We start from the raw sequence: 26,021 nt of genomic DNA on the forward strand, positions 1-26,021 counted from the left end.
GATAATCAGCATTTCCGTTTTCTTGGCGTTGAGTTGCAAGAAGTTAGCGGACATCCATTGTTTAATTTCATTAAGACACGCCTCCAGCTGACTACAATCCGGCGTGTTGGTCAGCTTTAGGGGCATGTAGAGTTGGGTGTCATCAGCATAACAGTGAAAGCTAACACCGTATTTGCGTATGATGTCGCCTAGCGGCAACATGTAAATACTAAAGAGTGCAGGGCCAAGAACCGAACCCTGAGGGACTCCGCACGTTACCTTAACATAGTCCGAGGTCACATTATTATGGGAGACGCATTGCATCCTGTCAGTAAGATAAGAGTTAAACCACGACAAAGCTAAGTCTGACATACCAATACGTGTTTTGATACGCTCTAATAAAATATTATGATCGACGGTATCAAAGCAGCGCTAAGATCAAGAAGCAGCAACATAGATGACTCATCAGAATCCATCGTTAGCAGTAGATCATTAGTCATTTTTGCGAGGGCTGTCTCCGTAGAGTGATTTGCCCTGAAACCGGATTGAAAAGGTTCACAGAGATTGTTAGACACTAAGTGTTCATTTAGCTGCTGTGCGACAATTTTTTCGAGGATTTTCGAAATAAAGGGAAGGTGGGACACCGGTCGGTAGTTTACCATGAGGTCAGGATCAAGGTTAGGTCTTTTGAGCAGAGGATGAATAACCGCTTTCTTGAATGCTAGGGGAACAGTGCCAGAGGAAAGTGATAAGTTTATAATATTTAGCACTGATGGACCTAATAATACAAAAAGCTCCTTGATAAGTTTCCCAGGAAGTGGGTCAAGTAAACGTGTTGTTTGTTTTATCCCACTTACACGCTGTAATAGTTCCTCTAATGTTATTTCATCAAAAAGAGAGACTATTTTGTATTGCAGTATCCGTCGTAGATACAGTTGTAGCTGTGTTCATAGAACCCAGTTGTAGCTGGGATGCGTTGTCTTTAATCTCCTTTCTAATGAGTTCAATTTTCTTATTAAAGAAATTCATAAAGTCATCTGCCGAGTGGGTGGAGCTATTGGGAGGAGTCCCTTGTTGGGTTAGCGATGCTACTGTACTAAACAAAAATTTAGGGTCGTTTTTGTTGAGGCGGATGAGATTTGAGTAATATTTAGCTTTAGCTAAGGTAAGCATGCGTTTATACGATATTAAACTATCACTCCATGCTTGATGGAAAACCTCAAGCTTGGTCGCGCGCCATTTGCGTTCCAACTTTCTACATGATAATTTATGAGCTCTGGTTTCCTCTGTAAACCATGGGGTGCGCCTTTTAGGGGCCCTTTTTTGTTTTAGCGGTGCTATACTATCAATGGTTTTGCGCAGGGCATTGTCAAAGTTGTTAGTGAGGTTATCAATAGAGCCGACATAATTCGGGAATGGTGCCATTACCGAAGGCAGTAGGTCAGCAAGAGTCATCGTTGTGGCAGCATTAATGTTGCGGCTGCTATAGCAGTTATTATTATTATTAGTTTGTTGACAATGAGTCAGAACTTCGAATTTTATAAGGTAATGATCGGACATTACTTTAGTATACGGGAGTACCATAACTTTGGAGGTGGTGACACCCCTGACCAGCACTAGATCTATCGTATTGCCGTTGCGATGCGTAGGTTCATTTATTATTTGTGTAAGACCACAGCTATCAATTATAGTCTGGAGCGCCACGCACTGAGGGTCCGATGGGGTATTCATATGGATATTAAAGTCCCCCATTATGATTATATTGTCTGCGTGCGTCACTAGATCAGCAACGAACTCTGAGAATTCATTAATAAAGTCCGAGTAGGGCCCTGGGGGGCGGTAGATAACAGCCATATCGAGAGGCAGCGGTGCGACAGACCTCATAGTAAGCACCTCAAACGATTTGTATTTATTATTTAGGTTAGGGGTAAGGTTAAAGTTTTCATTGTATATTAGTGCGACCCCCCCACCCCTTTTAAGGGGACGGGCAATATGCGCATTCGTATAGTTAGGAGGAGATGCCTCATTTAGGGCAAAAAATTCGTCTGGTTTGAGCCAGGTTTCGCTAAGACCAATGACGTTAAGATTGGTGTCTCTAATGACCTCATTAACTAATAACGTTTTGGGAGACAATGATCTTATGTTTAAAAAGCCCATATTATAAGTATTGGGCTGTTTTGACGAGTTTTTGTTTAAATTATCCGTAGTAGAAATATTAATAATGTTGCGTTTATTATACGTAGTGCACTTTAAATAGTTTCGACCATAATTAGGAATTGATACGACGGGAATTTTCAGATTGTTTGCTTGATGCTGCGATCGACTGAACGCATCATGATTTGCCACCTCAGTAGAATGCATATCTACCCCGGACACATTCACAACAGAAAACACATGAGTTGTGTGTTATTCTAAGAAAATTGCTATGCGTACAGGAATTATCCAGCCTGGTGCTGGCTAGTTCTAGCTTAACTGACTCCTCACCCGGACTAGCAGGCTCTGTAATTGCCTGTGACCGGGCTTGCTCTAGTGTAGTTAGTCAAATGTGACTTAAACAGTAGTCTATGTTCTTTACAGGATGATGGCGCCTTCCTGGTTAGGGTGAAGGCCGTCCCTCATCAGCAAGCCTGGTTTGCCCCAGAAAGAGGGCCAATTATCAATAAACGTTAGTCCCTGTTGTCTACAGAAGCTAGCCAGCCACTTGTTAAGTGAGACTAATCTGCTATATCTCTCATCATTGCCTCTCGCAGGCAGGGGGCCAGAGACAATTACTCGATGCCTGGACATCTTTCTAGCGAGATCACAAGTCCTGGCTATGTTTCTCTTTGTAATCTCTGACTGTCTCATCCTAGTGTCATTGGAGCCAACGTGTACAACTATATTCGCATAACTAGTGGTGCGATTAGCCTGTCGTACGTGTTTACTAGGCCTGTTGCGAGTTAGCTCCCTAAGATTAGCCTCAATGTCAGGTGCTCGGGCCCCCGGGATGCACTTAATTGTGGCTGGTTTGCTAAGCTTTATGTTTCGGGTGATGGAGTCCCCTATGACTAAGGTGTGGTGCCCGGTAGACTGGGGTGTAGGACTAGCTAAAGAGCTAAATCTATTATGCGTCTCAACCGGTACACCGTAGCTTGTAGGCCGATTAGGACTACTACAGGCTGGGCTAGTTAGCTCGCTACAGCTAACGCTAGCAGATGTGTCCGCAACATCTAAAGTTACGAGATTACTCTGCTCTAACTGGCGGACACGGCCCTCTAGCAGAGCCAGCCTCTCCGTGAGTAAGGTGCAAGACGCGCAGGAAGCCATACTCACGGTATCAATTTCTTGCCACTTTCGCATCTTTGGGCCACTGGTGCAACTTGAATCCGTCCCTGTTCGTGTTGTTACACCCTCCGACAACACACCGACGAGGCATGATGTCTCCAAGGTACGGAAAACAGTCGAAAAAACGGAAAATAACAAAGCTGATTCGACTCGGTGTTTGAGAAAATGGCGGATTGCCTCCCGATGTGACGTCACGTTGTGACGTCATCGCTCCGAAAGCGAATAATAGAACGGCGTTTAATTCACCAAAATTCACCCATTTAGAGTTCGGAAATTGGTTAAAAAAATATATGGTCTTTTTTTCTGCAACATCAAGGTACATATTGACGCTTACATAGGTCTGGTGATAATGTTCCCCTTTAACTGTTGCTTGGGTAGAGCTGAACTTCTTTCTTTGCGGGTTGTCTTTTGCAGAGAAGCGACATCGTAAAAGCAGCCTACGAGCCCACAGACGAGGAGTGCGAATGGAAAGTGGATGACGAGGAAGAGCTGACAGTAAGTAAGAAGGTAAAGGGGACTTATATGCTTGCATGTCTTCTTATATACCCTCTTTTGTCGGCTGCTGACAAAGTACAAGTTCATTTACACACAGTGGTAATGGCGATTTTAGTCAACATGTAAACAAGAAAATGTCCACTCCGCAGGACGAGATGAAAGAGAAGGCAAAACTAGAAGAGGAGAAGAAGGACGAGGAGAAGGAGGACCCCAAAGGCATCCCCGAGTTCTGGTTAACTGTTTTCAAAAACGTGGACTTGCTGAGCGACATGCTGCAGGTATGTTCACAGCCAAGGAGTGCCTTCTTCTGCTGGTGGAGTTATTAGAGAGGCGCAGATGTGTGCTCACTCATTACTGTTTTTCCCCTGTCAGAACATTGTTCAGGCATGTGATTTTCCCGTCTATAGTTGGAAATCCGTCTTTTTTTTTTTTATCTCTGTAAAAATATAAACAATTATTTTCCGCTTTTCGTATTTTCCGACCTACAATGAGTTAAAATCTTGATCCGTCTCTTTGCCATACCTGTCAACAACTACGGTTTTCACGTAGTGAGTACGTTTTTTAATAATCATGGTAAAAACTAACTTACAAATGGAAGCTACGTAGCGAAGCAACTCCACGGGCAGGGGACAACTTTATATGTGAAACAACAATGATGATCGGTTGGTTTACGTATGAGAACATCCATGATTGGTTGGTTGGTTTTAATATGATGAGTCATGATTGGTTAAGATTAGTGCAAAACGTTAGGGACAGGCCAATCAGAGGCAAGATTGATTGATTGAAACTTTTATTAGTAGATTGCACAGTACATATTCCGTACAATTGACCACTAAATGGTAACACCCGAATACGTTTTTCAACTTGTTTAAGTCGGGGTCCACGTTAATCAATTCATGGTACAAATATATACTATCAGCATAATAGTCATCATACAAGTTAATCATCAGAGTATATACATTGAATTATTTACAATCCGGGGGGGGGTTAGGTTTGGTTGATAATCAGCACTTCAGTCATCATCAATTATATCATCTGAGAAATGGACATTGAAACAGTGTAGGTGTGACTTGGTAGGATATGTACAGCGAGCAGTGAACATAGAGTTCAGAAAGCATAAGAACAAGTATATACATTTGATTATTTACAATCCGGGGATGTGGGTCGGGGTCCACGTTAATCAATTCATGGTACAAATATATACTATCAGCATTATACAGTCATCACACAAGTTAATCATCAGAGTATATACATAGAATTATTTACATTATTTCAATCCTGGTGTGGGATGTGGAGGCGGGGGTTAGGTTTGGTTGATATCAGCACTTCAGTCATCAACAATTATAATATCTGAGAAATGGACATTGAAACAGTGTAGGTCTGACTTGGTAGGATATGTACAGCGAGCAGTGAACATTGAGTTCAGAAAGCATAAGAACAAGTACATACATTTGATTATTTACAATCCGGGGAGGTGGGATGTGGTGGAGGGGAGGGTGTTGGTCTAGGGCAGGGGTCGGCAACCCAAAATGTTGAAAGAGCCATATTGGACCAAAAATACAAAAACAAATCTGTCTGGAGCCGCAAAAAATTAAAAGCCATATTACATACAGATAGTGTGTCATGAGATATAAATTGAATTAAGAGGACTTAAAGGAAACTAAATGACCTCAAATATACCTACAGATGAGGCATAATGATGCAATATGTACATATAGCTAGCCTAAATAGCATGTTAGCATCGATTAGCTTGCAGTCATGCAGTGACCAAATATGTCTGATTAGCACTCCACACAAGTCAATAACATCAACAACACTCACCTTTGTGCATTCCTGCACAACGTTAAAAGTTTGGTGGACAAAATGAGACAGAAAAAGAAGTGGCATAAAACACGTCCTAGAAAGTCGGAGAAAGTTATACAAGTAAACAAACTACGGTGAGTTCAAGGACCGCCAAAATTAGTAGGACAAAAAGGCACTCGCCAAATACTCGAATCAGTGAAGCATGTTTAATATAAACAGTGTGCTTTATAACAATTAGGGAGGTTTGTGTCATGTTTGTCCTCCTACAGAAACCATATTAAAACAATTTATTTTTTTCCCCCCTTTTTCCATTTTTCATACATTTTTTAAAAAGCTCCAGAGAGCCACTAGGGCGGCGCTAAAGAGCCGCATGCGGCTCTAGAGCCGCGGGTTGCCGACCCCTGGTCTAGGGTTCCCTCCGGGTACTCCGGCTTCCTCCCACCTCCCAAGACATGCACCTGGGGATAGGTTGATTGGCAACACTAAATTGGCCCTAGTGTGTGAATGTTGTCTGTCTATGTTGGCCCTGTGATGAGGTGGCGACTTGTCCAGGGTGTACACTGCCTTCTGCCCGATTGTAGCTGAGATAGGCTCCAGCGACCCCGAAGGGAATAAGCGGTAGAAAATGGATGGATGGATGTTCTTTTAGTGCGGTTTTGAAGGAGGATAGAGATGCACTTTCTTTTACACCTGTTGGGAGTGCATTCCATATTGATGTGGCATAGAAGGAGAATGAGTTAAGACCTTTGTTAGATCGGAATCTGTGTTTAACGTGGTTTGTGGAGCTCCCCCTGGTGTTGTGGTTATGGCGGTCATTTACGTTATGGAAGTAGTTTGATAGGGTAGTAAGTAGATAGGGCGGATCATCGAACCAGGATGAGAAATCACAACAAACCGAAAGAATCGCAGAAGAGAAGAAGGAATATTCAAGCGGGTGATTTATATATTACAACTAGTGGAAGATGGTCTGCGACCCCCAGTCTTTTTCCATCCATCCATCCATTTTCTACCGCTTGTCCCGTTCGGGGTCGCAAGGGGTGCTGGAGCCTATCTCAGCTGCATTCGGGCGGAAGGCGGAGTACACCTTGACAAGTCGCCACCTCATCACAGGGCCAACACAGACAGACAACATTCACACACTAGGGCCAATTTAGTGTTGTTAATCAATCTATCCCCAGGTGCATGTCTTTGGAGGTGGGAGGAAGCCTGAGTACCCGGAGGGAACCCACGCAGTTTCATTAAGTTCAAATCACATGCCTGATTGTGCTAACTTTAAAAGACAACTGACTTTTGAACAAACGCATTAAAGCCTTTTTGTCTTGTCTCCCCAGGACCATGACGAGCCCATCCTTAAACATTTACAAGATATCAAAGTGAAATTTTCAGATCCAGGCCAACCCATGGTGAGCAATTGTGATGCTGCTGTTGTCGACAAACTGTCTACGTGGACGAGCTCGGTCTCGCTCCACAAAGTTCTTTATTACAAACAAGTGCTTGACTAAGTGGACGTTGCCAAACATGGTCGTTGTTGACATAAAGTTGACATCCAAAGGGACCATTTTTATGTCAAATCTGTCAACTTCGTTATCGGTAAAACAACCACGGCAACTTTAGACAGCATTAAATAATAATAATTTCCAGACTGCCTTCCAGTTCGGTGCAAAGTAAGCTTCAAAATTAATGTACCGTATTTTTCGGAGTATAAGTCGCACCTGCCGAAAATGCATAATAAAGAAGGAAAAAAACATATATAAATCGCACTGGAGCCCGGCCAAACTATGAAAAAAAACTGCGACTTATAGTCCGAAAAGTACGGTATGTCAGTTGTCAGTGCGTGGCTTGGTTGGTAGAGCAACTTGAGGGTTCCTGGTTCGATCCCCGGCTTCATCCATCCTAGTCTCACCCGTTGTGTCCTTGAGCAAGACACTTGACCCATGCTCGTGGTTAGGTCTTTGCATTGGCAACTCCTGCCATCACTGTGTGAATGTGGAAATGGTGTCAAAGCGTTTGGAGTACCTTGAAGGTAGAAAAACGCTATACAAGTATCACCCATTTACCATTTATAGCAGAACCAGGCAAAATACGGCCCGCGGGCCACATGCGGTCCGTTAAGATATTCAATCCGGCCCGCCGAACGGTCTACATAATTTTTTTTTAGACCTTTTAACATCAAAACTGTCGCCGCCATTATGATGTGCAGTGCTGTTTTTAAATGACCGTAAGTCGTTAAACTATAGAAAGTATTTCAATGGTCGAACTCTGCGCTTTTGGGTGTTATACGAGTTATTCCGGTAATCTACGTCACAGCAGCTCAGATGAGGAACAAACCAGAGTGGGCAGGGTTTGTTTTCAGAGCAGCCAGCCCTAAAAGGATGTGGAAGCAGATTTTTACGTGATAATATATCATGTTGTAGGTGTTTATTACACTTTGCATTCACATTTTGATGTTTTTTTTTATTTTTTTACATTTTTGTTGTTTTGCTTGATTGGAAAATATACGCAATTATCGAGGAGCTGGTCAGAGAAATAAGAGGAGCGAAGTTCATATTTTGTTAATATTCAGTGTTTTATTGTAAATCTCTTTCTTTTAATGTACATTTTGATTGTCCCATTCAGTAAAAAAACTAAAATTACATTGTTTTTTTGAAGTGGTCTGTCTTAATGTTTTTAGAACTATCAGACATTATGACTTTTGGTATTATTAGTGTTCCTGGAAAAAAAGGAACCCAAACACATACTGTACGTAGATTTTTTTCAGCATATGCCTACACACCTAGACACATTTGTTTCTCTCAATGTGGGCCCTCGGAGTCAAAATATTTGCCCAGCTCTGTTTTAGTACCGGTAACCTAGATTGTACCACAATAACTTTAAAAATACACCCTTAAATTTGTTAGTCACTGGAAGAAATATTGTGTATTAAGGGTGTGGATCTTGTGGCACCTAACGATTCGATCCGGTTCTTGGGGTGATGATTCAGAATCGACTTGCGATTCAAACCGATTTGTGCAATGTATTGTTTGGTGTAATAATTAGGGCTGGGCGGTATATTTTAGAAAGGCTTATGTATTTCAGACAATGCCTTCATATGTCCTCTTAAATGTGTTGAAGTGGAAGTCTCTCTGCTCGTTGTCTGCGCTGAGTGCTGGGCCGCCTCCTCCTCCTCGCAGAGTGAGGCGGGGTAGGAGCCGCGCTCACTTGACACAAACTCCAGTACGAGCGTGTGAAGCATACCTGTTTTTGCCGGGAAATAACCTATCTTGTCTTGCCAAACCTGGATTTTGCTCTTAATATTACAAGAAATCCTCAGCAGTGTTGGCTGCGTTTGACTCGAGCCTCAGCAACACGCGTTCATGACCGCAGCGAGTCGCAATTTAGGTGATTCAATCAAGTTACCAACGCAAGAGAGATGGATGCACTTTACAATGTAGAAGACCTTTCTGCTAAAATATGTGTAAAGATATGTTCCTTGTTGCAATCGTATGGGGGGGATAAATAGGTTTTAAAAGCTGCCAGAAATCTTTTGTTAAATGAGCTTCCAGTCAACATTACTTTGCTCAAGAAGCACAGCCACAACAAATGTTTACACTAGGGATGTCCCGATCCAGGTTTTTGCACTTCCGATCCGATATGATATTGTTTTTGCACTTTCGATCCGATACCGATACTGACCGATACCGATACTGGCCTATCCGAGCATGTATTAAAGTTTAAAGTTATTTAGCCTACTTAGTTGTCAGAATCATATTGAAAAGGGTTTTAGTACTCTTGATAACAACTAGCCAGCTGAATTAGGGGAGTTTGAATAATACACAATGGTTGGTAACAAGAAACTGACCTGTTTATTCAAGGATAAACACAAAATAGACAAAATTATACATGACAAACAGAAATGGCATCATTGAAACTAGGGCTGGGCGATATGGCCTTTTTTTAATATTGCGATATTTTAAGGCCATATTGCGATACACAATATAAAACTCGATATATTGTCTTAGCCTTGAATGAACACTTGATGCATATAATCACAGCAGTATGATGATTCTATGTTTTGATTGATTGAGACTTTTATTAGTAGGTTGCACAGTGAAGTACATATTCCGTACAATTGACCACTAAATGGTAACACCCCAATAAGTTTTTCAACTTGTTTAAGTCGGGGTCCACTTAAATTGATTCATGATACAGATATATACTATCAGATATATACTATCATCATAATAGTCATCACACAAGATAATCACATTGAATTATTTACATTATTTATAAACCGGGGTGTGGAGGGTAGGGTTAGGTTTGGTTGTTATCATCAGTCATCAACAATTGAGAACAGAGAAATGGATATTGAAACAGTGTAGGTCTGACTTGGTAGGATATGTACAGCAAGTAGTGGACATATATATATATATATATATATGTATATATATATATATATATATATATATATATATAGAGAGAGATCAGAAGGCATAAGAAAAATATCTGCATTTTATTGTTTACATTTGATTATTAACAACAATCCGGAGAGGGTGTTAGTTTAGGGTTGAAGTTGCCTGGAGGTGTACTTTTATTGCGATTTTGAAGGAGGATAGAGATGCCCTTTCTTTTATACCCGTTGGGAGTGCATTCCACATTGATGTGGCATAGAAAGAGAATGAGTTAAGACCTTTGTTAGATCGGAATCTGGGTTTAACGTGGTTAGTAGAGCTTCCCCTGGTGTTGTGGTTATGGCGGTCATTTACGTTAAGGAAGTAGTTTGACAAGTACTTCGGTATCAGGGAGGTGTAGCGGATTTTATAGACTAGGCTCAGTGCAAGTTAGGGATGTCCCGATCCAGGTTTTTGCACTTCCGATCCGATGTTTATATACTATCATCATAATACAGTCATCACACAAGATAACCACATTGAATTATTTACATTATTTATAATCCGGGGTGTGGAGGGGGGCGCCGGATGTAAGTGTCAAAAAGACAGCCAAAAGAGTTTGATATGAGAATAAATCTAAAGTTAAAATATAGGGTAGAAATGCACCCATTTGCAGGAAATGTAGTCTTGATTTTCAAAATTTTCTTTCAAGGCTTGCATGTCTACATTAAAACATTCTTCTTCATACTGCATTAATACATGATACTTTTAAACTTTCATGCACAGAAGGAAATCACAACTAAATAGATCACTAATTTTTTCAGACGGTGTTGATCTGGAAATTTTTGCCTCAGCATTTTGATGGTGTGGGCGTGTGGCACCGAACGGAGATAAGCGTCTCGACAGACGTTATAATTTTTATTTGATTTTGTGCGTGGCATAGATTTGCCGTGCGCAGAGGACGTTTGAGTAGGCGCGCACCTTAGCGGCTGCGCTAGCATCACAGCTAACGTTAGCCATGCTGCTACCTCTCTGCTCGGGGAGGACGTATACGTATGTGACGTATGACGTGACAGTATGTGACGTGTGTAAGAAGGTGCGCTTGCTGTCTGTGAGAGGGAGACACAGGAAAGAGTGAGAAAAGCCTGTCGTGTGATGCCAGCAGCTAAAAGCAACTGCGTGAGATTCCACAGACCTGTGGATGTGTTGAAGGTGTGCTGGAAAATGCGGAACGGGAATTACGGAGCAGCAGAAAAGTGGAATGTATTTAAATCGGTGCGTTGGAAAACACGGACCGGAGTTTTTTAAACTGGATCTGGATCGGCATTTTCCCATGCCTTGCCGATACGCATTTTTTGGCAAATATCGGCAGCCAATCCGATCCAAATATCGGATCGGGACATCCCTAGTTTACACCATCTGAAAGGGTGTTTAGCTGCAGTGGTAATATTGTCACCTGCCACTTCCTGCAGCTGACATTTTCGTCTTCCTGGTTTACATGTCAAAGAGAACAGGGGTATTCTAAAATGTTCAGGTAATAAAACATATTTTTAAGTTCAAAATGTCCTTATAAACCAGGGACTATATTTAATATTTCATTCTTTTGTGTTTTTATATGTTGAGGATTTCAACATAGCTCAGAGCTGGGCAAATATTTTTGACTCAAGTGGGCCACTTTGAGAGAAAAAATGTGTGCATAAGTGTAGGGCTGCAACTAACGATTAATTTGATAATCGATTAATCTGTCGATTACTTTGATTAATCGATTAATAATCGGATAAAAAATAAACTACATTTCTATCCTTTCCAGTATTTTATTAAAAACAAACAGCATACTGGCGCCATGTTCTTTCAACTTGCCAAATAAAACAAGGAAAATGTTACAAAAATGCACTTTTGACACCCTTGCTATAGATAATAAAAAATTAAATGTGATAAATCTATGGATAAAAAGCAGAGCCTGACGACGCATGCACGTTTATCACAACTCTCTCGCTCTCTGTCTCCGCCCCTCCCTCACCAATGCTGCTGCGCGCACAATTTGTTGTGTTTTTAACCTTCTTAACCCTGAACGTACATTGAAAATACACGCAACCATAACTCAAAATGCCGGACATTTGAGGCATTTAAGAAACACCGCCCAACAGCCCGAAAAAAGGACGTATGGTCAGTCTATCCTAGCCCGGTCGCGGTCTAGGATAGACCGCGACCGGGCGAAACCGGGTGAAACCGATCCCTGCTAGTCCTCTTTTGCTAGCATGCTAGCAGCTAACGGGCTAGGATAGACTGACCGTACGTCCTCTTTTCACCGGACATGTCATCTTTTGCGGGGCTGTCAGGGCGGTGTTTCTTAAATGCCTCAAATGTCCAGCATTTTGAGTATTGTTTACACAACGTGCAGTACGCTACTTAATATGTCCGGGTGGAAACTCGTTCGGTACACTTCTGCACCGCAACGAAACCCCCGTACCGAAACGGTTCGACACAAATACACGTACCGTTACACCCCTATTATTTTGATTATTGTTTCTCAGCTGTTTGTAAATGTTGCAGTTTATAAATAAAGGTTACAAAAAAACGTAGCCTCGGCGCATGCGCATAGTATAGATCCAACGAATCGATGACTAAATTAATCGCCAGCTATTTTTATAATCGATTAGTTGTTGCAGCCCTACATGTGTGTATAAATGATATATACACATTTAGCTGTAAAACTCTGCTGTACAGTATGTGTGTTTGGGTCCCTTTTTTTTTCCAGGAACACCAATACCAAAAGTCGTAGAATTCATTAAAAAAAAAAAAAAAAAATTTTTTTAAGATGACAGACCACCTCAAAAAAAACGAAATGGAATTTTACGTTTTTTTTACAGAAAGGGACATCCATAATGTACATTAAAATAAAGTGGGATTTACAATATTAACTATAAACAATAAAACACTGAATATTGACATATGAACATCGCTCCTCTTTTACTTCTTAGACCAGCTCCTCGATAGTTGCATCTTTTACAATCAAGCAAAACACAACAAAAATGTAACAAACTGCAAAATATGAATGAAAAAGTTGTTCTTGGTCTGAGCTGCTGTGACGTAGATTACCGTAATAACTCCTATAACACCAAAAAAGTGCAGATTTCGACCATTGAAATACTTTCTATAGTTCAAGACTTACGGTCATTTAAAAACGGCACTGCTGCATATCATAATGACAGCTACAGTTTTGATGTTAAAGGTCTAAAAATCGAAATACAAATCTTAATATTTTGCCTCTGTCTGGCATAGCTAAGAATTTGTTTTAAAGATTACCGTATTTTCCGCACTATTAGCCGCACCTAAAAACCACAAATTTACTCAAAAGCTGACAGTGCGGCTTTTAACCCGGTGCGCTTTATATATGGATTAATATTACGATTCATTTTCATAAAGTTTCGATCTCGCAACTTCGGTAAACAGCCGCCATCTTTTTTCCCGGTAGAACAGGAAGCGCTTCTTCTTCTACGCAAGCAACCGCCAAGGTAAGCACCCGCCCCCATAGAACAGGAAGCGCTTCTTCTACTGTAAGCAACCACCCGCCCGCGTAGAAGAAGAAAAAGCGCGCGGATATCACCGTACGTTTCATTTCCTTTGTGTGTTTACATCTGTAAAGACCACAAAATGGCTCCTACTAAGCGTCAGGGATCCGGTTCATGAAAAGACGCAATCTCTCCATCCACACACGGATTACTATTTCACAGCAACTGATATTCCTGTGAAACGCACTGTGGATACAACGGGAGCACGTACGGTGAATATTCGCACCACAGGGAATGAGAAGTCATCCTTCACTGTGGTTCTAGCTTGCCATGCTAATGGCCAGAAACTTCCACCCATGGTGATATTCAAAAGGAAGACCTTGCCAAAAGAGACCTTTCCAGCCGGCGTCATCATAAAAAGCTAACTCGAAGGGATGGATGAAGAAAAGATGAGCGAGTGGTTAAGGTAAGTTTAAGTTTACGCGAAGAGGCCGGGTGGCTTTTTTCACGCAGCTCTGTCCATGTTGATATACGTATGTTTGTGATTGCACATTTGCGTACATTTTGGGAGTGAACAGAGTTGTTAGAACGCTGGTTTTTAATATATTATTAAAGTTTGACTGACCTATCTGACTGTTTTTTTGACATTCCTTTAGCGCAGTTAGATGCGGCTTACAACACCGGGCGGCTTATAGGTGGACAAAGTTTTGAAATATGCCGTTCATTGAAGGCGCGACTTTTAACCCAGGGCGCCTTATGGTGCGGAAAATACGGTATACTTATATTATTTTCTAGGCTTTTTCATATTTGTACGTGCATCCATCTATGTATCAAACTTAAACATTTCCAGAAGTGTACTCCATGTCCCATTAATGGTGCCTTCACAGATGTGTAAGTTACCCATGCCTTGGACACTAATACACCCCATACCATTACAGATGCTGGATTTTCAACTTTGCGCCTAGAACAGTTCGGATGGTTCTTTTCCTCTTTGGTCCGGTAGACACGACGTCCACGGTTTCCAAAAACGATTTGAAATGTGGAGTCGTCAGACCACTTTGCATCAGTTCATCTTAATTGAGCTCGGGCCCAGCGAAACCGGCAGAGTTTCTGCGTGTTGTTGATAAATGGTTTTCCCTTTGCTTAATAGAATTTTAACTTGCACTTACAGATGTAGCGACCAACTGTAGTTACTGACAGTGGTTTTCTGAAGTGTTCTTGAGCCCATGTGGTGATATCCTTTACACACTGATGTCGCTTTTTGTATTTGTTTCAATAAAACTGGACACGCATATTTGGGTTTGACTGTCTAAATCCACTTTCCAGTTTTGGTCCATATTGCCCAGCCCTAACACTTGTTAAAAAAAATAAAATAAAAACAGGTTATGCTCTTTGCATGGAAATAATCTAAAATAATTCATTCTTATAGGAAAACAATGTATATATATATATTTTTTTTAATGTTATGGATCGATTTAGAATCTGTATGAATACGAATCACAATTTGGAAATTAATTGTTTTCTGTGCACCCCTATTGTCTATTTACGAAAATGTAACCAAAACAATAAAATTGTTTCAGCAGATCAGTAAAATAAGAAAAAAAATACAATAATGGATGAAAATGATGTAAAAATGTTTTTACCAAAACAATCAAGCAATGGCTATTTTCGGTTATGCGGGTTCCAGTGTACTTGACATCATATTGCAGTGTAAAATATTGTCTATTAATAAAAAAGTATTTCTTCTTCAGAGCTTTACGTTAGAGTTCCTCTTTGAGGCCAACGACTTCTTCACAAACACGCTGTTGACAAAAACCTACCAGATGAGATCAGAGCCTGATGAAGGCGACCCTTTTTCCTTCGACGGACCCGAGATCATGTCCTGCACAGGGTAAGAGACTGGGACATTTTGTTGACACGATGATGAATGACGAACTATGTCCCACCACAGTTGTACGATCGACTGGACAAAGGGCAAGAACGTCACGTTGAAAACCATCAAGAAGAAGCAGAAGCACAAGGGCCGTGGCACAGTCAGGACGGTCACCAAAACTGTCCCCAACGACTCTTTCTTCAATTTCTTCACCCCACCAGAAGGTGTGATTACACACAGCTATGACACTGCAACATGATTCAAACTTGCTATACATAAATGCAATCAGGAAATTATTTCTTTCACCCTTTTCCTCCACATTTTAATTTGTGTTTTGCTATATTTTATTCTTACTTAATACAAAACCAGTGAAGTTGGCACGTTGTGTAAATGGTCAATAAAAACAGAATACAATGATTTGCAAATCCTTTTCAACTTATATTCAATTGAATAGACTGCAAAGACAAGATATTTAATGTTCACACTGAGAAACACTTTTTTTTTTTTTTGCAAATAATGATTAACTTAGAATTTAACGGCAGCAACACATTGCAAAGAAGTTGTCACAGGGGCATTTTTACCACTGTTACATGGCCTTTCCTTTTAACAACACTCAGTAAATGTTTAGGAACTGAGGAGACCAAATTTTGAAGCTTTTCAAGTGGAATTCTTTCTCATTCTTGCTTGATGTACAGTTTAAGTTGTTCAACAGTCCGGGGTCTCCGTTGTATTTTAGGCTTCTTATTGCGCCACACATTTTCAATGGGATACAGGTCTGGACTACAGGCAGGCCAGTCCAGTACCCGCACTTTTTTACTACGAAGCCACGCTGTAGTCTTGCTGAAATAAGCAGGGGCGTCTATAACGTTGCCTGGATGGAAACATATGTTGCTCCAAAACCTGTATGTACCTTTCAGCATTAATGGAGCCTTCACAGATGTGTAAGTTACCCATGCCTTGGACACTAATACACTCCCATACCATCACACATGCTGGATTTTCAACTTTGCGCCTAGATCAGTCCGGATGGTTCTTTTCCTCTTTGGTCCGGTAGACACGACGTCCACAGTTTCCAAAAACGATTTGAAATGTGGAGTCGTCAGACCACTTTGCATCAGTTCATCTTAATTGAGCTCGGGCCCAGCGAAACCGGCAGAGTTTCTGGGTGTTGTTGATAAATGGTTTTCCCTTTGCTTAATAGAATTTTAACTTGCACTTACAGATGTAGCGACCAACTGTAGTTACTGACAGTGGTTTTCTGAAGTGTTCTTGAGCCCATGTGGTGATATCCTTTACACACTGATGTCGCTTTTTGATGCAATACCGCCTGACGGATTGAAGGTCCGTAATATCATCGCTTACGTGCAGTGATTTCTCCAGATTCTCTGAAACTTTTGATGATATTTCGGACCGTAGATGGTGAAATCCCTAAATTCCTTGCAATAGCTGGCTGAGATATGTTGTTATTAAACTGTTGGACAATTTTCTCACACATTTGTTCACAAAGTGGTGACCCACGCTCCATCCTTGTTTGTGAATGACTGAGCATTTCATGGAAGCTGCTTTTATACCCAATCATGGCATCTGTGGGATGTTCCAAATAAGTGTTTGATGAGCACTCAACTTTCTCAGTCTTTTTTGCCTTTTGTGCCAGCTTTTTTGAAACATGTTGCAGGCATCAAATTCCAATAATTCTAATTTTTGCAAAAAATAACACATTTTACCAGTTCGAACGTTAAGGATCTTGTCTTTGCAGTCTATTCAATTAAATATAAGTTAAAAATGAATTGCAAATAATTGTATTCTGTTTTTATTTACCATTTACACAACGTGCCAACTTCACTGCTTTTGGGGTTTGTAATTGGTCTTCGACGGTGAGAAAGTCTTCCTTATGGTGGCTAACACTTTAAATAGAAATGAGCCTTTTTTAGATACTGTTAGAATCTGCATTAAGTTTGCCATGCTTTTATTCTGAAGCTGAACAGGAAGTCACTATGTTTTTAATGCCTTGCAACTAAAGAGTAGTTTCTCCTTAGTGATGACGAAGTTAATATTACAATACAGACAAACTGTCTAAAATGTTTCGTCAACTTGAGCACTTTTTTAGTTCTAAGATGAACACATTGGACCAGGACTTAATAAGCTGTTCCACATAAGCGGGTTGCACTGTAATAAGGCATGTTTCTTGTTTCTTTCCCAGTCCCTGAAAATGCCGAACTGGTAAGTTGTTTGAAGTTTTGCAAAGCACTAACCCTCTAATGACTTATTGTGACGGTCAAACTAATGTGTCCGAAACGGATTGTTCAGGATGAGGACTCCGAGGCGGTCCTCGCTGCCGACTTTGAGATCGGCCACTTCATCCGTGAGCGCATTATTCCTCGTGCAGTGTTGTACTTCACGGGAGAGGCCATTGAGGACGACGATGACGATGTGAGTGTGCTGGAACATTTCAGTGTAAATGTCTGAAAAGTGTTACATCTATGAAGTTAAAATATACAACATAGGTATACCGGCACTAGCAAAGTACCGCGGTACTAATGAATCAAAAATATTACTGTACTTTTTTTATTTATTTTTTTATTTTATTTTTTTTAATTTTTTTTTTAATTTTTTTTTTAATTTTTTTTTACGGCCCGACAGCTGTCCGTCCGTTTTACGAGCAGAGGAGCATGTTCGGCAGCGCACAATCACATTACTTTCAAGCAGACAGTGTGTAGACACAAAAGGAGAACGTTTTTAAGCCAAAATGCGTCCTAATGATAAAGGTGAAGCTAAAACACAAACTCTGCAAGAGGTGCTTTGAAACATGGCTAGCTAGCTAGCAGCTAACGTCCATCCGCAGTCGGCAGTGTTTTAGCTACTTTTAAATCACTAATCCTCAAAGTACGTTTCTTACAAGTAGCTTTATCACTGCAGGACGAGGAATAGCTAAACATGCTTCACTACACACCGTAGGATACAATAGCTACATAGCGTTCCTCAATGTAAACAAATGCCAAGGGTGGATCTACACCTGACATCCACTGTAATGATACCAAGTACAATAGCGTATCCAGTCGATACGATATCTAACAGTCATAAAATCTTTTTTCCTTTTTTTAATTTTTTAATTTTTTAAATACATGTGTTTATAAGGTCAGGAAATATGTCCCTGGACACATGTGGAATTAAATTATGACCAATGTATGATCCTGCAACTACTTGGTATCGGATCGATACCTACAATTGTGGTACCATCCAAAACTAATGTAAAGTATCAAACAGGAATAAGTGATTACGGTATTACATTTTAACAGATGTGTAGATAGAACAGGTTAGAGAAAGTAAGCGGATATTAACAGTCGATAAAAAACGGATAGATTAATAATTCATTTTTACAGCTTGTCCTTAATTTTTACGAAATAGGTAGATAAATGACACAATATGTTACTGCATACGTCAGCAGACTAATTAAAAGCCTTTGTTTACTTTTAAAAGACAAGTTGTCTAGTATGCTCACTATTTTATTTAAGGACAAACTTGCAATAATAAACATGTTTAATGTACCCTAAGATTAATAAAATAAAGCCAATAATGCTATTTTTTTGTGGTCCCCTTTAATTAGAAAAGTATCAAAATACATTTTGGTACCTGTACCAAAATATTGGTATTGGGACAACACTAATTTCTACTAGAGATGTCCGATAATATCGGCGGATAAATGCTTTAAAATGTAATATCGGAAATTTTCGGTATCTGTTTTAAAATTATCGGTATCGGTTTCAAAAATTTAAATGTATGACTTTTTAAAACGCCGCTGTGTACACGGACGTAGGGAGAAGTACAGAGCGCCAATAAACCTTAAAGGCACTGCCTTTTGCGTGCCGGCCCAATCACATAATATCTACGGCTTTTCACACACACAAGTGAATGCAAATCATACTTGGTCAACAGCCGTACAGGTCACACTGAGGGTGGCCGTATAAACAACTTTAACACTGTTACAAATATGCGCCACACTGTCAACCCACACCAAACAAGAATGGCAAACACATTTCGGGAGAACATCCGCACCGTAACACAACAGAACTAATACCCAGAACCCCTTGCAGCACTAACTCTTCCAAGACGCTACAATATACACCCCCTGCTACCCCCCTACCCCGCCCACCTCAACCTCCTCATGCTCTCTCAGGAAGAGCATGTCCCACATTCCAAGCTGCTGTTTTGAGGCATGTTAAAAAAAATAATGCACTTTGTGACTTCAATAATAAATATGGCAGTGCCATGTTGGCACTTTTTTCCCATAACTTGAGTTGATTTATTTTGGAAAACCTTGTTATTGTTTAATGCATCCAGCGGGGCATCACAACAAAATTAGGCATAATAATGTGTTAATTCCACAACTGTATATATCGGAATGGGTAATTAAGAGTTGGACAATGTCGGATATCGGCAAAAAAGCCATTATCGGACATCTCTAATTTCTACCATATATAGATAATCTGCTGACGTCACACTTTGTAAAAACGGCTCGTTTGGTGAAAGTCTGAAGGAAGGTTTTTTTTTTTTTTTTTCCCCCACTCCATGCAAAGAATCCCGACAAGCAAACGTGATAGTTGATACTGTCACCTGATTGGCTGTTAGCGTGTCCCTCCCACTGATCAGTGATCATTTCCTGCGTTGCTGGGTTACCAGAGAGCGAGTGCCTTTGTTTATGCAACCAACCATGCTTCCGTACTTCCTGTTCCTTCGTTGATGGAGGAAAAAAATGTACACAGCGAACGTTTTTATCAAACGCAGTTTCATTGATATTATGCGTCTATTGCAATGTTATCGTCTTATTGGCCCGCCCTATGGCTAATGCTGCTTGATGTTTTGCAGTACGATGAGGAGGGCGAGGAGGCGGATGACGAGGTAAGGCTGCGTCGACGCCAGATGATTATTTAAACGTATCATTTGTTAAATATGTCATGTCTGCATGGTTCAGGAAGGCGAGGAGGAGGCAGACGAGGAGAACGACCCCGACTATGACCCCAAGGTGTGTGAGCCCCTCCCCCCCATGGCGTACACAATATACTTGAACTTACACGGCAGTTCTCTACATCCTCTCTGCACTTTCACCCTAAAACCTTCACCAGGGCATGACTTTGAGATAACGATACTAATGAGAGTGTGAGAACTGCTGTTGTAACTGTCAACATACAGACCACGCACATTTCATTACTTTTATTTTTCTGGCTTCTGGGCTAAAACTCATGACTGTCGTATTGTCGCCTTCATGTACTTACACCTCTTTGATATTTGGGAAAAAAAGTTGAAGTCACCGTGGAGACCAGCATGCTGCTTTTTGCCTTAAAAAAAAAAAAAAAACAATCTCTGATTTTTCTGTATGACGCTAGTCTGGCTTTTTTTTTGTTTTTTTTGTTCTCCGACTCATGAATGTTCATCTCCGACGGGTCACTTGTTTGGCATATTGTGTCAGCTCCTCTTCAAATGTTTCCTCACTAGGTTTAAGTGGTGACAGTAGAAAAATAACCCTGTCCTGGTAGGTACAGCTTGTCAACTGTCGGCTCACTAGCGCCACCTTTTTTTGCTTCTTGGCTGTCTTTTTCATTGTCATCCTCCTGCACCCCCTCACCCCCTCCCGCTCTCACTAACACACTGGTTTGCATTTGGTTGCATTTTTTGGTTGACCTTTAACCCATAGTGCGTGCTGCATTGTACACGTTTCTGTATGTTGACGCAGTTTTCGTTGTTTTGCTATAGTTTTATGATGGCTGTGTGTTAAACGGGTCCATTTCATTCCTTATTTGTCTCATCCCTCCTGACTGATATCTGCAAGTTGTTGCTTTTTATACCCTATATCCCTGGTATTATGGTGGAAAACCAACAAATATAAATAAAATAGCTATTTTTCATATTAAAATCAGTTATTCAATTAATTCAGATTCAGTTTTCAGAACAATTGCAGGTGTATGATGTTCTTTAATAATAAATGTCACGTCTTGTTAGAGTATCTTCCTGCTGGAGAATGTTGACGGAGTTAGAAATCTACCGATTATTGCTGGACACTTGTACACACTATCTCTTCTGCTTAACTTTCAAGACTTAAATAGTTTTTGTTTTTGCCTGACAAATCCAGTTTTTGTCCTCCTTTCCCGACATCACTCTGTGTGGGCTCATTAAAGGAGCCCACTGACATAAAGATGACAGAAAATATTTCTGCCAAAAATCTTAAACTTTGTATATATGACACTATCATGTATGTATGTATGTATACATGTGTGTGTGTGTATTCATTCATATATATATATATATATATATATATATATAAACACACACTTCATGAATCAATTTAAGTGGACCTCGACTTAAACAAGTTGAAAAACTTATTCGGGTGTTACCATTTAGTGGTCAATTGTACGGAATATGTACTTCACTGTGCAATCTACTAATAAAAGTTTCAATCAATATATGTGTGTGTATAATATATATATATATATATACGTGTGTGTATATATATATATGTATATAATATATATGTGTGTGTGTGTGTATATATATATATATATATATATATATATACACACACACACACATATATATTATATACATATATATATATACACACACGTATATATATATATATATATATTATACACACACACACACATATATTGATTGAAACTTTTATTAGTAGATTGCACAGTGAAGTACATATTCCGTACAATTGACCACTAAATGGTAACACCCGAATAGGTTTTTCAACTTGTTTAAGTCGAGGTCCACTTAAATTGATTCATGAAGTGTGTGTGTGTGTGTGTGTGTATATATATATATATATATATATATATATATATATATATATATATATATATATATATATATATATATATATATATATATATACCGTATTTTCCGCACTATAAGGCGCACCGGATTATTAGCCGCACCTTCTATGAATTACATATTTCATAATTTTGTCCACCAATAAGCCGCCCCGGACTATAAGCCGCGCCTACGCTGCGCTAAAGTGAATGTCAAAAAAAACGCTGCGCTAAAGTGAATGTCAAAAAAACAGTCAGATAGTTCAGTCAAACTTTAATAATATATTGAAAACCAGCGTTCTAACAACTCTGTCCCAAAATGTACGCAAATGTGCAATCACAAACATAGTAAAATTCAAAATGGTGTAGAGCAATAAATAGCAACATAATGTTGCTCGAACGTTAATGTCACAACACACAAAATAAACATAGCGCTCACCTTCTGAAGTTATTCTTCATTCGTAAATCCTTCGAATTCTTCGTCTTCGGTGTCCGAATTGAAAAGTTGCGCAAGCGTGGGATCCAAAAATGGCCGGCTCCGCCTCGTCGAAGTCATCGGATTCAGTGTCGCTGTTGTTGTGCAGCAGTTCTGTGAATCCTGCCTTCCGGAAAGCTCGGACCACAGTTGTGACCGAAACTATCTGCCCAGGCATTTACGATCCACTGGCAGATGTTGGCGTATGTCGACCGGCGCTATCTGCCCGTCTTAGTGAAGGTGTGTTCGCCTTCGGAGCTGTGTGAAAAAAGCCACCCGGCCTCTTCGCGTAAACTTCCCTTAACCACTCGCTCATCTTTTCTTCATCCATCCATCCCTTCGAGTTAGCTTTTATGATGACGCCGGCTGGAAAGGTCTCTTTTGGATGGGTGGAAGTTAGCATGGCAAGCTAGAACCACAGTGAAGGATGACTCCTCATTCCCTGTGGTGCGAATATTCACCGTACGTGCTCCCGTTCCACAGTGCAGTTCACAGGAATATCAGTTGCTGTGAAATACGGTAGTAATCCGTGTGCGGATGGAGAGATTGCGTCTTTTTATGATCCGGATCCTTGTCGCGTAGTAGGAGCCATTTTGTGGTCTTTACAGATGTAAACAGGAAATGAAACGTACGGTGATATCCGCGCGTTTTTTCTTCTTCTTCCGGGGGCGGGTGAAGCGCTTCCTGTTCTATGGGGGCGGGTGCTTTCCTTGGCGGTTGCTTGCGTAGAAGAAGAAGCGCTTCCTGTTCTACCGGGAAAAAAGATGGCGGCTGTTTACCGAAGTTGCGAGATCGAAACTTTATGAAAATTAATCGTAATAAAGCGCACCGGGTTATAAGGCGCACTGTTAGCTTTTGAGAAAATTTGTGGTTTTTAGGTGCGCCTTGTAGTGCGGAAAATACGGTATATATATATATATATATATATATATATATATATATATATATATATATATATATATATAGTATATGTATATGTGTGTGTGTGTGTGTGTATATAAATATGTGTATATATACAGTGTGTGTGTGTATATATATATATATATATATACACACACACAGATATTGTCAACATTTTTTACAAAGTTTACATTTTTGGCAGAAATATTTTCTGTCATTTTTGTCAGTGGGCTCCTTTAAAGTCTATCCAACTACCGGTATATCTGTGTATATTTAACCATCCACGGTTAATATAAAACAGCATGCGCTCGCAAAATAATTCATTAAAGTGGAAAAAGGTGCTTGGTCTGAGACACTCATTAGCATTAAAGGTGGAGACACACAAATCAATCAAATCATCTTTTCAACTGTCCAACTTGCCATTAACGCTAGATTTTGTCCAATGTAATACTGAGAAATAAATGTTACAATATTGCACCTTAAGAGGGAACTGCACTTTTTCTTTGTCTGTCCGTCCAAACAGAAGATAACACGTTTTTCTTTTTTATGCATTCTAAATGGAAAATAAATGCGAGCAAAAGTCAGCTAACAATGAAGCCAATGGTAGTCGCTCTATTCCGCCCATAGTGTTTTTAAGAAACCTCCAATGTTTTATATACACACTAACTATACATGTAATTTAGTAATATTCATAACATGTAATATTTACATATTTTGATCATTTAAGGCATACGGCAATGTATTCATTTCGCAGACTCATCACAACGTTCACTTTCCCAACAACACTACTAATCATGGCAAATTTGATGAGAGACAACACATAATGAAACAATCACTTACTGTACAATGTCTGCTCTCACTGGGATAAAGACTGATGGCATGTTTGAGGGCTGTGAATCTTTAGGCACCACACGACTCAATCCATTCTTGGGAAGAACAATTCGATTCAGAATCTGGATTAAAAACGATTACCGAGTCAATGAGTATTTTTAATAACATTGGGTGCCAGTTCTATGGTTAACTACATTCCTCCATAAAATAAACACAGATATATTTCTATAAAACTTCTTTTGAATAAAATCATGCCAAATCATTGAATAAAATGACTGGACAGATTTTAGATTTTTTTTTAATCGATTAAGAATCTTGCGATTCTTTCAAAAATCTTTTTTTTTTAAATTTTTTTTACATCCCTAATGTTTATATCTTCCTCTTAAGATGAATAATTACCAATAATCCTTACAAAGGGTTAAAAAAAAAAAGTGCCGCAGACTAGGACTTTCTGGCCATCTCTGGGTCTAAGTTGGATGTCAAAGTTGACCAACTTGTGGGTTTATGTCCACAACCTTCTACTTACTCTCCAGGTGAGACATTTATAATCTAGAATTAACTTTCACCAACTCTGAGGCCATGCAGCAGCTCAACATGTCAACATAGCAGCATAAGCTAGTTAACTTGCTAAAAATTGTTTGTCTGCGTTAGCACTTATAATAACAATATCTCTAATACTTGTTACTATTCAGGTCACGACATACAAATGGAGTATTGTTAGCACTTTTTAGAGGGCGGAATAGTGTATTTTCGATAGGGATGTCCGATAATGGCTTTTTGCCGATATTGTCCAACTCTTTAATTACCGATACCAATATATACAGTTGTGGAATTAACACATTATTATGCCTAATTTGGACAACCAGGTATGGTGAAGACAAGGTACTTTAAAAAAATAATAAGATAAATTAAACATTTTCTTGAATAAAAAAGAAAGTAAAACATTATAAAAACAGTTACATAGAAACTAGTAATTAATGAAAATTTGTAAAATTAACTGTTAAAGGTTAGTACTATTAGTGGACCAGCAGCACGCACAATCATGTATCCCTTGCAGACTATATTGATATATAATGTAGGAACCAGAATATTAATAACAGAAAGAAACAACCCTTTTGTGTAAATGGGGGAGGGAGGTTTTTTGGGTTGGTGCACTAATTGTAAGTGTATCTTGTGTTTTTTATGTTGATTTAATAAAAAAAAAAAGATACCGATAATAATTTAAAAAAAAAACGATACCGATAATTTCCGATATTGCATTTTAACGCCGATATTATCGGACATCTCGAATTTTCGATATCTGTTTGGTTAAATAGAGCCTCCGTGGAAATGCCCCCCCCCCCCCCCCCCCCCTACCTCAAAAGAACTACTCACCCCCAAATCCTCCACAAGACACCTCCGCTCCGGACAGGCTAACCTCCCCCAACCTTCCTGCTCCGCCGCTCCCAGTCTGTGGAACGCTCTCCCTGACCACCTGAGGGCACCACAGACTGTGGATGCTTTTAAAAAAGGCTTAAAAACCCTTTTTAAAAAAGCCTCTTTTTTTTTTAGATATATGCATACTAGTTCTAGTTTTTATTTATTTATATTTTAAAATCTTTTTATTTTTATTTTTTTAATACACTGTAGCACTTTGAGGTTGTTTACTCAATA

At 39.8% G+C, this 26,021-nt stretch overlaps 1 protein-coding gene across 4 annotated transcripts in view; it reads left to right on the top strand.

The window, feature by feature from the left end:
• nap1l1 (nucleosome assembly protein 1-like 1) overlaps positions 1-26,021 on the top strand; it is a 67,211-nt gene that overhangs the window by 40,166 nt on the left and 1,024 nt on the right. For 2 of the 4 annotated variants that reach the window (XM_061961250.2, XM_061961251.2), the window contains exons 6-14: positions 3,718-3,810; positions 3,948-4,076; positions 6,933-7,004; positions 15,232-15,371; positions 15,432-15,577; positions 17,554-17,573; positions 17,661-17,783; positions 20,217-20,249; positions 20,323-20,373. In XM_061961250.2, the coding sequence (XP_061817234.1) occupies positions 3,718-3,810; positions 3,948-4,076; positions 6,933-7,004; positions 15,232-15,371; positions 15,432-15,577; positions 17,554-17,573; positions 17,661-17,783; positions 20,217-20,249; positions 20,323-20,373 (807 nt within the window). Of the gene's footprint in view, positions 1-3,717; positions 3,811-3,947; positions 4,077-6,932; positions 7,005-15,231; positions 15,372-15,431; positions 15,578-17,553; positions 17,574-17,660; positions 17,784-20,216; positions 20,250-20,322; positions 20,374-20,843; positions 20,881-26,021 lie in introns of all 4 variants that reach the window. The other 2 variants (XM_061961253.2, XM_061961252.2) reach the window with 2 other exon arrangements.

This window comes from Nerophis lumbriciformis, linkage group LG05, assembly GCF_033978685.3.
Source record: "Nerophis lumbriciformis linkage group LG05, RoL_Nlum_v2.1, whole genome shotgun sequence".
Classification (NCBI taxonomy): Eukaryota; Metazoa; Chordata; class Actinopteri; order Syngnathiformes; family Syngnathidae; genus Nerophis; species Nerophis lumbriciformis.